This window comes from Pygocentrus nattereri, chromosome 19, assembly GCF_015220715.1.
Source record: "Pygocentrus nattereri isolate fPygNat1 chromosome 19, fPygNat1.pri, whole genome shotgun sequence".
NCBI lineage: Eukaryota > Metazoa > Chordata > Actinopteri > Characiformes > Serrasalmidae > Pygocentrus > Pygocentrus nattereri.
The window spans coordinates 2,824,738-2,842,339 of NC_051229.1; the positions used below are offsets into that span (position 1 = coordinate 2,824,738).

The following is a 17,602-nucleotide window of genomic DNA, read 5'->3' on the forward strand; positions in this document are numbered from 1 at the left end:
GCAGGCACTAGCCTTACCGTGAGGAGCAGGAAGGTTCATGCCTCGTACAACCATGATCACCATGTCGGTGCTACTGAGCTCTGGAAATATCCTAAAAGAAAGACAGAGGATGAAAAGACAGAAGACAAAACAGACACTCAGCTTAAGGATGAGTGACGAGGTGAAAGTCACTTCTCTTAACGGGTCACGGAGGAGCTGGAATGATTCCAGTCAGATATTTTACTGCTGGTTTGACCCGGATTATCACGGAGACGCCAACTGACCTGACAGTGCGGTAGGTTCTCTCTTCAAAGTGGTGCTTTGGTGGTTCTAGCCCGCGGTTCTGGGCCAGCTTCAGGATCTCCAGACTCTTCTTACATCTCTCTGCCATCTTCTCAAATCTAGAAAGTGCAAGATACCAAATAACACAGTCCGGCACAATTTAGACTGAATGTAATTTGTACGTAAACTGCTACACCATCTGCAGTCGTTCACTGTTCATATCTGTAATTATACAGCTGTTAGTTCCGGCCGCGCGAGCTGATTGGTTGAGCAGCGTTCTAACTGCTGTTATTTCACCATAACATCACTTTTTTCACACTGTATCACTCCGCTGAGACGCCGTTGCTAAGCAACGACTCTGACAGCTGTAGGAGTTGCTCGAGCCGTCTGAACGTTCTCACTTCTGACTTTGCCACAAACAGAAAACGGACACTGTTAAAATCACATCTGACCGACAGCCGATTTGGTCCAACTCTGAAGACGAGACGACGCTAAATTCCCAGACTGTCGTCTCCACTGAGCAGCTTTTCAGTCGGCAGCTGTGACGGAAGAACAGCTGAACAACCTGGAATCAGCCAGAAATGAACCCAACACCATTCGCCAAACTAAACGGGCTGTAAGAAGCTTTACAGACCGGCTGGAACAAAACAACATTAATACTGATCTGGACAAACTGACCAAACTGAGCTGAACCTGATATTGGCTCAGTTTTACGGCTCAGTCTGATTTGGTCTGACTCTGAAGATCAGACACGTCTGGCGAATGGTGTTCAGTAGTTGAGCATTCAGGCCTGTACTGCTCTGTTGGTGTTATGCTGCACATGCACTCTCCCAGCTGTGGAGGACATCGTGAAGGATGACTCACTTTGACCAGATCACTCTTCTCCACATCTCTGTAGGACAGTGCTGGTTTTACAGCACTGATCTCTCAGACCCATTTGACCCCATCTCATTTTGTCTTTGTAGACCCCCGTGTTGAGGGGTTTGCGCACTGCAGCCCTACTATAATATCCCTCTGTACAGGGGCAGATTTTGCCCCACCCCCCCCTTCGTCCACAAGTCTTATACACATACACACACACACACATACACACACACACACACACACACACACACACACACACGTATGTTATCAAAATAAGAGTCTAAAATCACTCAAATGTTAAGTGCAAGTCTTCTTGATTTAACTGAACACTAAAACATGTATTTAAAATGATGTATGTATGTATGTATGTATGTATGTATGTATGTATGTATGTATGTGTTCTATGACTACTAATTATTTTATTATTAGTAGTAATTATAGCGTTTTATGTCCTTTATGTTTGGAAAAATACGGGCTATTTTGTTCACATATTTTAGTTTATAATGTTAGGTAAAATGTTACATTTCCACAATTAATATTCAACCCTAAAGAAATCTGGGGACACTTTTTGCCCCTGCATTTTTTAACCAGTATAGAAGACCACCAGCTCATGTTTGGGACCCCTGCTTTGAATCAATGTATCTAAATGTGAGTGTGTGTATCTTACTTGGTGGTCTCTGCAATGTTCCCCGTGTGAGTGAACTGCTTGGAGAAGGTCATACATTTCTGCAGAGGACAAACGCCACATTAGTTCCTATACAGTGAACAGCAAAAGTTTGGGCACCCCAGTCAAATCGCATATAAGTGTAAATAAATGAACACATCTAATACAGAGAACACGCTTCTGCAGATTTTAATACAAAAGTACTGTTTATTCGCCGTTTTTAATACAAAAACTAAGGTTTATAACAAAAGTGCAAAAGACGCTATTTATATTTTATGTTTCAAGTTTTTCCAAGATGTTAAACTCGGCAGCGAAACAGCAACTGCGTAGTAAATTTTACAAGAAAATGCCGTATATAATCGTTTTCTCTGTAGAGTAATATTGTAGATAGTGTGAATATATTTTGACTTAAATCAAAAAATGTCATCTGACCAGGATGTTCAAACTTTTGCATATGACTGTATGTCAAAAATGAATAAAATAGCTAGATACTGTAACAATTTAACGTTTATTACTCGGTTACCTCGTACTGCTCCTGCAGTAGTTTACTGAGCTGGCTGTACACTTCCTCAGCCTTCTCAGAGCTCTGAACATCACTGTGATGAACCAGAATAAAATCCTCATCTTCATCACCAGGAGGCGAAGGCACCTGAGTTTGTTGACAAAGAAAGTGGTTAATATTTGTATAACAGCCGTACCTTTTCTAGTAACCCCGTGTAATTATCTTTAGTAAATGTGATATACATTATATATTATTATATATAATAAACAGTGATGTTCTGGATGTTGTTGTGTTTGTTTACCCATCTCCAAGCCTCTCCTCCTCGAGGAAGCCCAGTATTATATGTAGTTAAAAAGCAGCTCCTGGTTTGACCAATCAGTGCTCAGTAAATTGAGCTCATGATGTCATTGATGATATTAACGAGTCTCTGTGGCGGCTGTGAAGGTGTCCAGGAAAAATATGGACGCGAGAAATTCTTGTTCCACTTTATTGTTTTTCTGTTTATTTGAATTATGAATACGACTTTATTCTAATGTATATTGTGATACACACACACCCCAAATTCCCATGAAGTTGGGATGTTGTGTAAAACATAAATAAAAGCAGAAGACGATGATTTGCAAATCCTTTTCAACCGATATTCAGTTGAATCCACTACAAAGACGAGATATTTAATGTTCAAACGGATAAACTTTATTGTTTTGTTTTTTGCAAATATTCACTCATTTTGAATTTGATGCCTGCAACACGTTCCAAAGAAGTTGGGACAGGGGCAACAAAAGTTGAGGAATGCTGTAAAAACACCTGTTTGGAACATTCCACAGGTGAACAGGTTAATTGGAAACAGGTGAGTGTCATGATTGGGTATAAAGGGAGCGTCCCTGAAAGGCTCAGTCGTTCACAAGCAAGGACGGGCGAGGTTCACCACTTAGTGAACAACTGCGTGAGCAGATAGTCCAACAGTTTAAGATCAACGTTTCTCAACGTGCAACTGCAAGGAATTTAGGGATTTCATCATCTACAGTCCATAATATCATCAGAAGATTCAGAGCATCTGGAGAAATCTCTGCAAATAAGCGGCGAGGCAGAAAACCAACACTGAATGCCCGTGACCTTCGACCCCTCAGGCGGCACTGCATTAAAAACCCACATCATTCAGTAACGGATATTCCCACATGGGCTCAGGAACACTTCGGAAAACCACTGTCAGTGAACTCAGTTCGTCGCTCCATCTACAAGTGCAGGTTAAAACTCTGCCATGCAAAGCGAAGCCACATATCAACACCACCCAGAAACGCCGCCGGCTTCTCTGGGCCGAGCTCATCTGAGATGGACTGACGCAGAGTGGAAAAGTGTCCTGTGGTCTGACGCGTCCACATTTCACACTGTTTCTGGAAATCATGGACGTCGTGTCCTCCGGGCCAAAGAGGAAAAGGACCGTCCGGATTGTTTTCAGCGCAAAGTTCAAAAGCCAGCATCTCTGATGGTGTGGGGGGGTGTTAGTGCCCATGGCAGGGGTAACTGGCACATCTGTGAAGGCCCCATTAATGCTGAAAGGTACATACAGGTTTTGGAGCAACATCTGCTACCGTCCAAGCAGCGTCTTTTTCAGGGACGTCCTGCTTATTTCAGCGAGACGATGCCAAGCCACATTCTGCACGTGTTACAACAGCGTGGCTTCATAGTAAAAGAGTGCGGGTACTAGACTGACCTGCCTGCAGTCCAGACCGTCTCCCATTGAAAATGTGTGGCGCATTATGAAGCACAAAATACGACAGCGGAGACCCCGGACTGCTGAGCAGCTGAAGCTGTACATCAAGCAGGAATGGGAAAGAATTCCACCTACAAAGCTTCAATAATCAGTGTCCTCAGTTCCCAAACGCTGATTGAGTGTTAAAGGAAAGGTGATGTAACACAGTGGGAAACACGCCCCTGTCCCAACTTCTCTGGAACGTCCTGCAGGCATCAAATTCAAAATGAGTGAATATTTGTAAAAAACAATAAAGTTTATCTGTTTGAACATTAAATATCTCGTCTTTGTAGTGGATTCAACTGAATATCGGTTGAAAAGTTCTTGTAAGTCGCTCTGGATAAGAGCGTCTGCTAAATGCTGTAAATGTAAAGGATTTGCAGATCATCGTCTTCTGTTTTTATTTATGTTTTACACAACGTCCCAACTTCACTGGAATTGGGGTTGTACACATATTTTGTCTGACTGTTTTTATGCCGTTTAAGCTGATTTCTAACCTTGCTGATGTCCACAGCTTTGCCGCTCCGCGCTGCTTCGATCATGGGCTCGAGGCCCTTTGCTGTGCGGAGGTAGATCTTCGCCTGCTCCACGTCGTTCTTCTGCTTGGCCTGCAGCGCTGCCTTCATGTACTGCTTCTTACGGCCTTCCAGAAACTCCAGCTGCTGTGAGGCTGAGAGCAAATTTACACACAGTTGCTATCAGGAAAAAAAGAAAAACTTTCCCAACTTTTTTTTTCCCCATTTCTTTTCAGCAGCAATTTTAAAAAGTTAACACGTCCAACCAGCCAATAAGATCAACTGATGTCATTATAATATGTTCAAAAATAACCAGACTCCCAACAGCTGCATCATCAGTGGTCATATTTCTCAACCTGAATTCTACAGATTTGCCAAAAAAAATATTCTGCCTAATTAAAAGGTTGAGATATAAACAGAGTCATTCAGAGTGGTTTGGTGTGAAACGCTCAGCTCTAGAGAAACTTACCGTATCAGGATTGTTTTGACCTAAAACCTTTTATATTAAATATATATCTAATATATTTATATATTAAATATTTATTAACAGTGGAGTGATGCAAACAGGGTGTCGTGCGGCATAAAAGTCCACAAAGAAACTTATTTTTCAGATCTCAGGAGACTCGTGTAGGTTCACTGGTGGTTTGGAATATCAAATAAAATGTCTATATGTGTGTAAACTCTTAAAAAGAGTTTTTAGTAAAGAAAATTGTTCTATCTAGCACCCAAAAGGGTTTTACTGTTATGATGTCAGTCTTGTTACGATAAAAACTCTTGAAATGTGTATAGAACCATCTACAGCTCGTTCCCCATCAATCTGAAGAACTCTTTCACGATGCAAAGTACCCTTTAATCGTGCAAAGGGTTCTTGTGGCCCTATATAGAACCATTTCTTTACTAAAGAACCCTTGAGGAACCATCATTTAGTCATTTAGTGTAGTCATGGCGACCCCTGGTTCCTGTCACCACCACTGTAAAGCCATCCGAGCCATTTCACACCAAGCCGCCCTGAATCTGTCTTGATGACATCACACAAACTGAATTATGCAGCAATTTGGAAAAAATCAGTGGAACTTTCCTTTAACGTCAGATATTAGTGGCAAACTTATATCTCTGCTGGTCTCCAACAGTCGATAAACTCCACAGTGAGAGAGAATCACCCTCAGATGGCCGGACTAACCTGCAGCTGAGAGATTCTCTCTCTTATCTGTTCTGTCTGGAGAGGGTGAAGGGCTTCTTTTTGGGTGCTGAACTGTTGGAGGCACCGCCATTGTTGGCTTCTTCTGGCTTTCTGGTGGGGGGGCCTTGGTCTGGAGATCAGAGATTACAACATAAAAAGAGAAATGTCTTCCTAACGGAAACAAGCATCCAAAAGAAACCGCAACGACGTCTGGTTAAACATTCCGGTGTTTAAAGTCAACCTGAAATCAAAACGGACCTTCATAACCTTGGAAGTTTATGTTCCTGCTCCTAATAAGTTCAACAGACATTAATATCAATTAAAATATAGTATCATGTAAAAGAGCCAGTTTCTGCCTCAGGGGTCCACGCCGGCAAGGGACGGCCTACTGGGGACGAGACCCTGAGGTCATCCTAGGACCCACTGGAGGGATTATATCTCCAAGCTGGCCTATGAGCAGCTCAGGGTCCCCCAGGATCAGCTAGAACAGGGACGTCTGGGATTCCCTACTGCTACTGTGACCCTGGATGGATCAAGCAGTTTAAGATGATGACGATGACAGTATGAAAGACTGAATTACTGTTTTCCTGTAGTAATGACTGGAGCCGCACCTCTAAGGCTACGTTCTCATTACCAAGTTGAAGTGCCACAAATCCCATTTTTTTGCCCAAATGTGACTCAGATCTGATGTTTTCAGAGCTGTGTGGACACACAAATCCGACCTGAGCCACTTTCATGTGGTCCTAGATCGGATGCGTATTAATGTGACGCTCAGATCAGAATTCATGTGCCGTCATTCAGCGTTACCATGGCAGCAGTGCCGAACAGCCGTTAAAGCCTGTAAACGGTGGAAAAGCAGCTCATCTCACCTCTTTCTCCTCCGTCTGGCTCTAATAATGAAGCTGAGAGCTGATCAGAGTTAATGATCTTCTCAGAGAAGCTCGTTCTGCTCGTTAGTTTGTGCTGATGATGCAGTGATTCAGTCACGTGACGTTACTGAGGGTCAGTTCAGGCCGGGTCATCACATGAATGACAGATTTGAGTCACTGATCTAAACGAGTGTGAACCGTCGAGTCAGAGAGATCGGATCTGAGCAACGAGGCTCGTAACGTGAACGCAGCTTGAATTTTTGATTACATCACTGTGCACCAGTGGGCACGGCAACATAACACGAACCAATAATCTTGTGTTTCAGCACTCGGCCGGCTCAGAGCCTCTCCCTGACACGGAGTTTCACTCATGAACACATGAATTCACAACACAACGTGATTTCTGAGTCACGTTGACTCTAATGATGCCTAAAGGAGTTAAACAGGCAGACCTCCTTAGTTTCTTTCTCCTTCTTCTCTCCTTCCTCTTCCTCATCCTCGTCCCCAGCATCTGCTTCGTTCGAGGCCAGCTTATTGGCGGTTTCCAGCACAGCAGCGAACCCCTGCTCAGGTGCCGCTGCCTGCTGGCCTGGGATCGGAGGAAACCCTGACCGGGAACCACAAATACACACTCATCACAAAAGCACCCATTACACCCTGAGAGATGAGCAATCTGATGATGTTTATCACTCTCATAACAAATTACATCACCATATGCTTTTCTGAGCTGGAGAGTCCAACTGACTCATCACACCGAGCAAAATTAATCCCGATTAACTGGATTTAGTGCGATGCGTGAAATGCTTAATACAAACCAACGCATTCGGAAATTTTAAATAAATTATTATTTTGCATTAAAAAAAAAACAAAACAACTCCGCATTCCAGCCCCAACCCCCCCCCCTCCCACACACACACACACACACACACACACACACACGGGAAACTCCTATCATTGATTAATAAAATTGATCTGATCTTCCTGTATTTTCCAACTGATCAGAAGTCAGACAAAATAAATACCATATGTCAAGATATTGCATTTTCCCCCAATATCGCCCACTTCTAATTAGTCTTCTCTTGTTTTTCTGCCTTAAAGTAGATTTTATTAATCATGTCATTGATGTTGGGGCAATTTACTTCTATTTTTTCATATTTAATTTTTTTAACATCATTTAAATTCACCATCTGCCCTTAACATTATTTTAACATTTCATGATACGCAGACCAATGGAAATTCTCCCACAGCGCTTACAAATAATAAATGATATGTAATGTAATATAATCTATAATGATCTTCTCAGCGAAGCTCGTTCTGCTCGTTAGTTTGTGCTGAAGATGCAGTGATTCAGTCACGTGACGTTACTGAGTAGGAGGAGCTCATGAGGGTCAGTTCAGGAGCCGGTTCATCACATTAATGACCGATTTGAGTCACTGACCTAAACGAGTGTGAACCGTCGAGTCAGAGAGATCAGATCTGAGCAACGAGGCTCGTAACGTGAACGCAGCTTGAATTTTTGATTACATCACCGTGCACCAGTGGGCACGGCAACATAACATATATATATTTTCTCCATTAAGTTCTATGAAATCTAAGCATTTCTCCGGACTTTCTCAAGAACATATTTAAGACTATATTAGTGAATGAAGCCCAATGTTATTATTTCTAGGAGATAACAGCTTTGACAGATGACTGAACGCATGTTTCCCATAGAAGCTCACTGACCTGGCGGCACTGGTAGTTCATCATAGTTGACAGGTCGTCCTGCTTTATGGGAGCGAATGGCACTTTGGTATTGCTGTGGACAGAAACAGAGCAGGTGACCAAGAGCGTGCCTCTGTGTAAATACGTCTACATCTACGTCACATGATTATCTAGCAAATAAAACAATCAGAGACGACTTCCTGGACGGGAATTGAGGGGGAATACTTCAACTGCTGAGATGTAAACAGGGATTCAGAGGGTTTGATGTGAAACGGTTCAGACGTCTTTACAGTGGTGGTGATGGGAACCAGACGTCGCCATGACTACAACACAGATATAGACACTTTATTTACCATCCAGAACCACCAGAGAACCTACACGAGTCTTCTGAGCTTTACGTGGGGTGTTGATGATGGTAAAATAGTGATAAATCAGGAAATAATACATTTTTGCTGTGGACTATTTTGCCTCACAACACCCTGCACGTATCCCTCCACCATGAACAGAGTTTGAAAATGTTTTAGGCCAAAATATTCGCGAACTAACTTCTTTCTGTAGGAACGTTCCGTGAGGAGCTTCTTATAGGGGGACGTCTGGTTCCTATCGTCTTCTGAGTTTATATGGAATGTTGATGATGGAAAATAGTGGGAAATCTGGAATAATCTGTTTTCTTTGGGGACTTTTTTGACTCACAACACCCTGCATGTCTCCCTCCACAAAAAAAAACCCAAAAATTAAACCAAAACCCAAAACCTTCTCAAATCCATCGTAAAATAACACATTACACATCAGGCAGTGAATTGATAAGCATTTCATGTAGGAACTTTCTGTGAGGGAGCTTTTAGAGGTGGACGTCTGGTTCCCATCACCACCACTGTGAACAAATCTGACTCGGCACGTTTTGCCAGAATTTCACAGCAAACCACTCTGAATGACTCTGTTTGCATTAGAGCAATTCAATTATGCAGAAAAGTAAACAAACAAAAAAAAAAAACAATCTTTAAGCAAAGTTTTAGACTGTACTGTAAATACCTCTGACCACTCTACCAATCAGTCTGGGTCAGTGTAATAAAACTTGACCAGGACTGAAGCGATTACCTTGGCGATACGGTCGTGCATGCGGGCCTTGCGGTCATCCCCGCTGGCCTTGGCCTGAGCACAGGCTTCTTTATACTTGGCCATTCTCTGCTCCAAAGCTTCCAGTACCGTTTTGGGCTGAACTGGACCAGACTGGCTTACGGGAGCTTCAGGTGCTGCAGAGACACCAACGCATGAAGAATAACAAGTCAGATCAACTCATGATGCGCATCAAGGCTGTAAGATGTATTGTTTGTTAATGATTATCACAAGATCCTTCACAATCCTGATACTGTAGTGCGCAATATGCAAATAAGAATCGGCGAATGTTGTCTTGTGTGCATCCTGACCTAAAAATGCAGACATATCTTTAATCATGTTGCGTAAAGGATTCATCCAAAATCAGACGGCGTTCTTATCAAAATGAGACACTTGTGAATACTGCAAAATCAAAAATCTGTCAGTTCAAAGCGTTTAGGCGTCTGTCTGTAGGTGCTTCACTCTCATAACTACAGTACTAACATTTTCTTTCATTGTAGTTGTTGGTTTCACAACAATTCACAGCATTTACTGAATACTTTTTAGCAGATACTGAATACTTCATAGTAGTTACAGAATAATCCATAGTAGATACTAAGTTACTCATTGTAGATACTACATAGGGTTTTACTTAATAATTCATAGTACATACTAAATAATTGTTTACTTAATAATTCACAGCAGATACTGAATAATTCACAGCGGGTAGTGAATAATTCATAGCAGGTACCGAATAATTCATAGCAGGTACCGAATAATTCACAGTAGGTACTGAATAATTCATAGCAGGTACCGAATAATTCACAGCAGGTACCGAATAATTCATAGCAGGTACTGAATAATTCACAGTAGGTACTGGATAATTCATAGTAGGTACCGAATAATTCATAGCAGGTACTGAATAATTCACAGTAGGTACTGAATAATTCATAGCAGGTACCGAATAATTCATAGTAGGTACCGAATAATTCGTAGCAGGTACCGAATAATTCACAGTAGGTACTGAATAATTCATAGCAGGTACCGAATAATTCACAGCAGGTACCGAATAATTCATAGCAGGTACTGAATAATTCACAGTAGGTACTGGATAATTCATAGTAGGTACTGAATAATTCACAGTAGGTACTGAATAATTCATAGCAGGTACCGAATAATTCATAGTAGGTACCGAATAATTCGTAGCAGGTACCGAATAATTCACAGTAGGTACTGAATAATTCATAGCAGGTACCGAATAATTCATAGTAGGTACCGAATAATTCATAGTAGGTACCGAATAATTCGTAGCAGGTACCGAATAATTCACAGTAGGTACTGAATAATTCATAGCAGGTACCGAATAATTCACAGCAGGTACCGAATAATTCATAGCAGGTACTGAATAATTCACAGTAGGTACTGGATAATTCACAGTAGGTACTGAATAATTCATAGCAGATACTGAATAATTCATAGCAGGTACTGAATAATTCATAGCAGGTACTGAATAATTCACAGCAGGTAGTGAATAATTCACAGTAGGTACTGAATAATTCACAGTAGGTACTGAATAATTCATAGCAGATACTGAATAATAATAGTCTCAATAACTGAATAATAAGCCTACAGTTCGAGTGTGAAATGCACTGACCCTGAGCATCAGGTGACGCTGGGGAGACTTTCACAGCTGGCTGTGGTGGCGCCTCCTTCACTACAGCAGCAGCTGCAGAAGAAACACAGACAGAATTTAACAAGCAGCACTGACAGCAAGTTAGAAATAACATGTTTATGAAAGTGAACACAGGGATTCTGACCAGACGTCTGACCAGACGTTATCTGGACAGTGAACCCTCTAGCTGTGACACTGAGGTGCGTTCTGTGGTGGAGCTTTTCCACTATAACGGGGTAGAGAGGGGCTGATAAACTGTGGATAAGTATGTAAATGTAAATCTAGGTCCCATAAATCAGAGTCGGCAACATGCGGCTCGTTTCCTGCCCTGTTGTGGCTCCACAGCTGAATCAGATCAGTAGGTAATAATAAAATAATCCTCCTCTACAGTAAAATAAAGCTCTGCTGATCCTTCAACACAGTTTAACAGTAAATGGTCTTAAACGCTGGAGTTAATGTAGAACTGCTGATTCACCCTTTAACCCTGAAGATCAGCGCAGACGGCTGGTCACCATAGCAACACAGACAACAGTCTCACCCAGCTAGTAGCTACGAAACGTTAATCTGGAGACGAATGGGTTTATTTGCACTATTAAAATGTATTATTTTACATTAGAAAATGTTCCCGTTCTCATTAAATGGCGCAGCAATTACACTCTGGCGCCTCAGGCACCATTTAAGGTGGAACAGGAAAATTCAAACAAGAAGCTGGCGAATGAAAAGCGAATTCAGTCAAAAAGCCGAGAGACATTTTAGAAGAAACTGTTCCACTTTTGAGGAAAAGTTTCCTGCCGGAGATGCGAGAAAAGCAGCTATAGCTGAGCTGAAGCTTAAAGCAGAGCAAAGTCGGTCTGCGTTCTCATTTAGACATATTTACAGCCAAGATGGTAAAACGTTCCTTAAATAAATGGACATTAAATGTTGTGGCTCCCAAGATGGTTTGATTTTTGTTGCAAGGACAGAAAGGGTTACGACCCCTGGACCTAAAACATGCACATGTGTTCCTCTCCTAGTCTTTACCTGCTGACAGTGAAGGAGGGAGGCTGTTCAGATCGACCGGCTGTCCTTTCTCCAGTGCCTCAATCACTGCGTCAAAACCCTGAACCGGGAAAACACAGAAAACACAGTACTGCTCTGTTCAGACCTCACATTCCTCACATAACGTGATCAATCTGTGCTCTCGGTCAGTCGGTCGGTCAGTCTGTGGGGGAAAAAGACTGCAAGACTAGAAGACTAGAAGCATGTGAGTCTTCGGTAGGTAACCGGTAAAATGCAAAACCAGTGGTTTCATTTACATTGTTTTAACATTACAACCACACTGTTATCGCTGGTGACACAAACCCCACGCATCTCAGACACATTTCACTGATTTTTATTCGTGTTATTTTTGTGTGTGCAGACACAAATCTGTTCATAGTGAATGTAAACTAAGCGTTAATATATGTAATTAGGTAATTAATCATGTAGACGTGTAAACAGGGTTAAATAAAGAACGAAATGGCGGTGTGGAAACATGTGATGAGCAAAGTGTCCTCATCTCGTCTGACACGTGACCCGAATTGACCTCAATAGCTTTGGTGTGTTTGATCTGGTGGCTCAACTAGTTGATCTAGTTATTTAGCAGGAAGCCGACAGTGCGGTGAGTGTTTTCTTCTCCTCACACTCATCTGACACCACCTCTCTTCCTCCCTCAGAATAAAACAGGCTGTTCGGTTTTTTTTTGTACATATAATTAAAATAAATATGATAATAAATAATAAAACATAATTCACAGTAGATACTGAATGATTCATAGTAGATACTGAATAGTTCATAGTGTTTACTGCATAATTAACAGTGTTTACTGCATAATGTATAGTGGAAACTGAATAATTCACAGTAGATACTGAATAATTCATAGTAGATACTAAGTAGTTCAATGTTTACTGCATAATTAACAGTGTTTACTGAATAATTAACAATGTTTACTACATCATTTATAGTAGACACTGAATAATTCATAGTAGATACTAAGTAGTTCAGTGTTTACTGCATAATGTATAGTGGATAATTCATAATGTATAGTGGATACTGAATAATTCATAGGAGATACTGAATAATTAACAATGTTTAGTGCATAATTTATAGTAGACACTGAATAATTCATAGCAGGTACTGAATATTTATTTTGTACATACAGTTGTCTGCAAACGTTTTCAGCGGCTCCTCCTCTGTACAGAGAGCCACCTACACGTGGCATTTTTCCTATAGCAAATTCTATTGTACAGAGTCACGCAATCCATCCAACTCTGACGTTCTCAAACACTCGATTTCCCAGAACTCCCAGATGAACCTTCACAATCCACCAATCACCATTCCTGTTTACCTGGGCCGTATTACAGAAACAGGTCAAGATAAGATTTTTCACTAATTCCTATTACAGAAGCAAATCTGATCTTAACACAGGAATCTCATCTCATCTCATCTTACAGCACCTTTTGGGAGCTTTACAGAACCATTAAAAAAAATGTGCTGCATATGGTTCTACACAGCACCAAGAAGCAGTCTTGTATCGCTACAATGCAACAATAGAAGAACCTTTTTGGTGCTTCATAGAACCCTTTACAAAAAGGTTGTGTATAGAACCATCTATAGCACACTCTCCATCAATCTGAAGAACCTTTCCATGATGCAAAGAACCTTTATATAGAACCGTTATCTTCAGCACCACTTTTAAAGAGTGAACATTTGGACTATATATACATTTTTTTTAGTTTGGACCCTTTAAAAAACTTTTTAAAAAGTCGCGGTTTTAAAATTACATTCATAAATACAACTAGTGCACAAATTAACATTAATAATCTTTAAAATTAGGTTAATAAAGTTAATAAAGTTCACAGTTTTTTTGGATGTGGATGTGGATGATGTTTTTACACATTTTTATTAGAATTTTTCGCATTTTCCACTTTTTAATCAGCCAAAGTCAAAATATAAATAACATTATTTACTCCTTGATTAGGCCAAAGTGGCATTTAAATAAATAAATCAATCAGTTGCCTATTTAAAGAACTAATAATACCATTAAATACTAATAAATAATACTATTTAGCACAATGGCTCATGTATAATGATAATCTGATCGGATGTGTGGAGTAAACAGCTGGCGATTCCAGTCTCGTCCAATTCCGACTGTTATCCCTAAACACGGCCAGCGTTTCATGCTCCTTCAGAACACAAGAGAGGCCACTTTAACTCTTACCTTGCTAGCCTTGATGTGCATTTTGGCTTTTTCTATATCTCCAGCCTGTTTTGCCTTCAGAGCAGCCATTCTGTACTCCTTCTGTCTCTCCAGCAGCATCTCCTTGGTGGGCTGTCTCAGAGGAGGCTCTGGAGGGCCTGTCCAACAAACCACAATGGACCTTTTCAGCAAATATCCTGGAGAATGTCACAGCCTAGCTAAATATTCTAGTTAGATTACTGAGAAAAGAGGAACATTTAGGAGACATTGTAGGAACATTTCAGCTTTCCTACAAGCAGGGGTCATCTCCGGGGCTGCATCCGGCTCTTTTCCTGCCCTGTCTTGGCTCCACAGCTGAATCAGATCAGTAGGTAATAATAAAATAATCCTCCTCTACAGTAAAATAAAGCTCTGCTGATCCTTCAACACAGTTTAACAGTAAATGGTCTTAAACGCTGGAGTTAATGTAGAACTGCTGATTCACCCTTTAACCCTGAAGATCAGCGCAGACGGCTGGTCACCATAGCAACACAGACAACCGTCTCGCCCGGCTAGTAGCTACGAAACGGCAAAGAGAGAGATTTAAGACGGACATCGATAGTTTGGAGACTGATTAGTGTTTATAATCTCTCCAGCCGGTTTCCTGATACGCTTAACCTGCAGCGAGAAACATCAGGCGTCAGGCGCCATTTAAGGTGGAACGGGTAAAATCAAATAAGAAGCTGCTGAGTGAGAAGCGACTTCAGCCTTTTGTGGAAAAGTTTCCTGCTGGAGATGCGAGAAAAGCGGCTCTAGCTGAGCTGAAGCTTAAAGCAGAGCGAAGTCTGTATTTTCATTTATTTTATATTTTTATCCTATACTAGTACATCAGCACATACTGAGACATACCAATAAATCAGCCGGGCTCAAAAGAAGTAGTTTGGAGCTTTGATGTGAATTCGTCGGTCAGAATCATGCAATTACCATAATCATCATAAATCATCACGCAGCTGCCTCAAAGCGTGTGGAGGTGTTCAGGATGTCTAACAGACGTGATTATGTGGTTTCTGACTGATATGACTCACTGTTCTCTATAAACGTTTCAATTTCTGGAAGTCAGCAGTTGTTAAATAGTTTGTGTGCATGTGCAAATAAAATACTTATAAATAAATAAATGAAAAGAAATGCCACAGAAACCACTTACGGCGTTTGCCGATTATGTGAAAATATTACTATTATAACTATTATAAACACCAAAAACACCACTGTTGGTACAATGTCAGCAGGATTGTTGCCATATTTACTGTTGTGTTCACTTTTATTTTCTAAATAAGTCTAATTTCTCTCTCGGTCTTTGAACAATAAGCCACCGAGCGCCTCCCGCTTGGCTGTTTATCATATGAGTCTCTAAACGTGGATTAACAGAGAGCTGTTAAGGTCCTAAAGCCTCAGTTTTGGTGACTGTGGAACACTCGTCTGACCTGCAGGGGATTCCGAGACGCCTCCTCCCTGCTCCTCCTCCGGCGACGCTGTGCAGGAAGGCCCTTCTTCACTGCTGGCAGCTGGCTGCATGGAAATGGAAGCGGTCTCCATGGAAACAGGAGTGGTTTCCACAGCACTGTCTGACTCTGCATGCTCCTCAGGTGACTCTAGCTCAGGTGTTGCCGCACCTGCGGCTGGAGCCGGGGGTCGAGGGGGGCCGTCAGGGACCCCGCATGAGACTGGAGGAGGAATCTCCGCTTCGTTTATTTTCCCTCCTTTCCGTACGGATGACAGCATGCTCTGCAGGGTCTGCAGGACAGGAAAACTAATCAAACCTCAAAGAAGCATCAGATCAGAACTGATTGTTAATTAAGAATAATTAACAAACTCAAAATTGATGTCTACAATGTAATTATAATAAAATTAATATCCAGAATGAAGTCCTAAGAAAATTACCACCCAGAATAACATCCTATTAAAAGTGTTATGCAGAATGAAGTACTAATAAAATTAATATCCAGAATAAAACTAATCAAATTTATATCTAGAAAGAAGTTAATTAAATTAGTATCCAGAGTAAAGTTCTAAAAAAATAAAATAAACAAACAAATAAATAAATAAATAAATTAACTAGGAAAATTAATACCGATATTGATTTTCTATTCAAATTTATAACCAGAAAGACATTCTTATATTAAGAATTAAGCTCTAATAAATTAATACCCATAATAAAGTTCTATTAAAATTAATGTCTGAAATGTCATTATAATAAAATTATCATCCAGAATGAGCTTCTATTAAAATTATCATCCAAACTGAGGTTCTAGTACTGATAATGCCTTTCTTTTAAATTAATATCCAGAATGAAATTCTAATAAAATTAACATCCACACTCACTACATCCCTATTTTTCTGTGTGGGCCCACCCACCTTCAGCCCCCTCTCGTATCTCCTGGCTTTAGTTGACTCTCCTGCAGTCTTGGCGTTGGTTATGGCTGTTCTGTACATGGAGATTCTCTCCTCCAGAGTGTGCTCGACACTGCCCACTACTGCGGACGGCTTCCTTTCCTGTGGACAGAGCAGAACCGATGACCTCATTACATCACGCACACTCGTACAAACTCACATCACCCGTTCCATCTCTCGTCTGTCAATCTCTTTTCTTCACATCATCCAGATGTTCATGCATTTTCCTGAGAACCGGTTCTGTGGGCAGTTCTCAGGCTGATAGTATTTCAGGCATGAGCACCACAAGACACCGTATATGTTTAAGCAATAGACCCAACACCATTCGCCAGACGTGTCTGATCTTCAGAGTCGGACCAAATCAGACTGAGCCGTAAAACTGACCCAATATCAGGTTCAGCTCAGTTTGGTCAGTTTGTCCAGATCAGTATTAATGTTGTTTTGTTCCAGCCGGTCTGTAAAGCTTCTTACAGCCCGTTTAGTTTGGCGAATGGTGTTGGGTTCATTTCTGGCTGATTCCAGGTTGTTCAGCTGTTCTTCTGTCACAGCTGCCGACTGCAAAGCTGCTCAGTGGCGACGACAGTTTGGGAATTTAGTGTCGTCTCGTCTTCAGAGTCGGACCAAATCGGCTGTCGGTCAGATGTGGTCTTAACAGTGTCCGTTTTCTGTTTGTGGCAAAGTAAGAAGTAAAAACGTTCAGATGGCTCGAGCGTCTCCTACGGCTGTCAGAGTCGTTGCTTAGCAATGGCGTCTCAGCGGCGTGATACAGTGTTCGTGAAAAACCCGTGAAAGCACAGTTAGAACACTTCAATCAGCTCGAGTGGCCGTAAAGTTGTAAAGTCTTAGCACCAACTGCTGCAATTTGACAACAAGCTATTTTTT

At 41.3% G+C, this 17,602-nt stretch overlaps 1 protein-coding gene across 1 annotated transcript in view; it reads right to left on the reverse strand.

The window, feature by feature from the left end:
• The window catches only part of cc2d1b (coiled-coil and C2 domain containing 1B), a 49,806-nt gene that overhangs the window by 11,300 nt on the left and 20,904 nt on the right, over nt 1-17,602 (reverse strand). Inside the window, exons 6-19 of the mRNA XM_037531152.1 lie at nt 16,685-16,822; nt 15,754-16,063; nt 14,315-14,451; nt 12,097-12,175; nt 11,059-11,130; nt 9,408-9,562; nt 8,331-8,403; nt 7,058-7,212; nt 5,737-5,866; nt 4,539-4,711; nt 2,313-2,438; nt 1,793-1,851; nt 264-380; nt 18-91 (exon numbers count right to left, since the gene is read on the reverse strand). Coding sequence (XP_037387049.1) covers nt 18-91; nt 264-380; nt 1,793-1,851; nt 2,313-2,438; nt 4,539-4,711; nt 5,737-5,866; nt 7,058-7,212; nt 8,331-8,403; nt 9,408-9,562; nt 11,059-11,130; nt 12,097-12,175; nt 14,315-14,451; nt 15,754-16,063; nt 16,685-16,822 — 1,798 coding nt within the window. The remainder of the gene's footprint in view (nt 1-17; nt 92-263; nt 381-1,792; nt 1,852-2,312; nt 2,439-4,538; nt 4,712-5,736; nt 5,867-7,057; nt 7,213-8,330; nt 8,404-9,407; nt 9,563-11,058; nt 11,131-12,096; nt 12,176-14,314; nt 14,452-15,753; nt 16,064-16,684; nt 16,823-17,602) is intronic.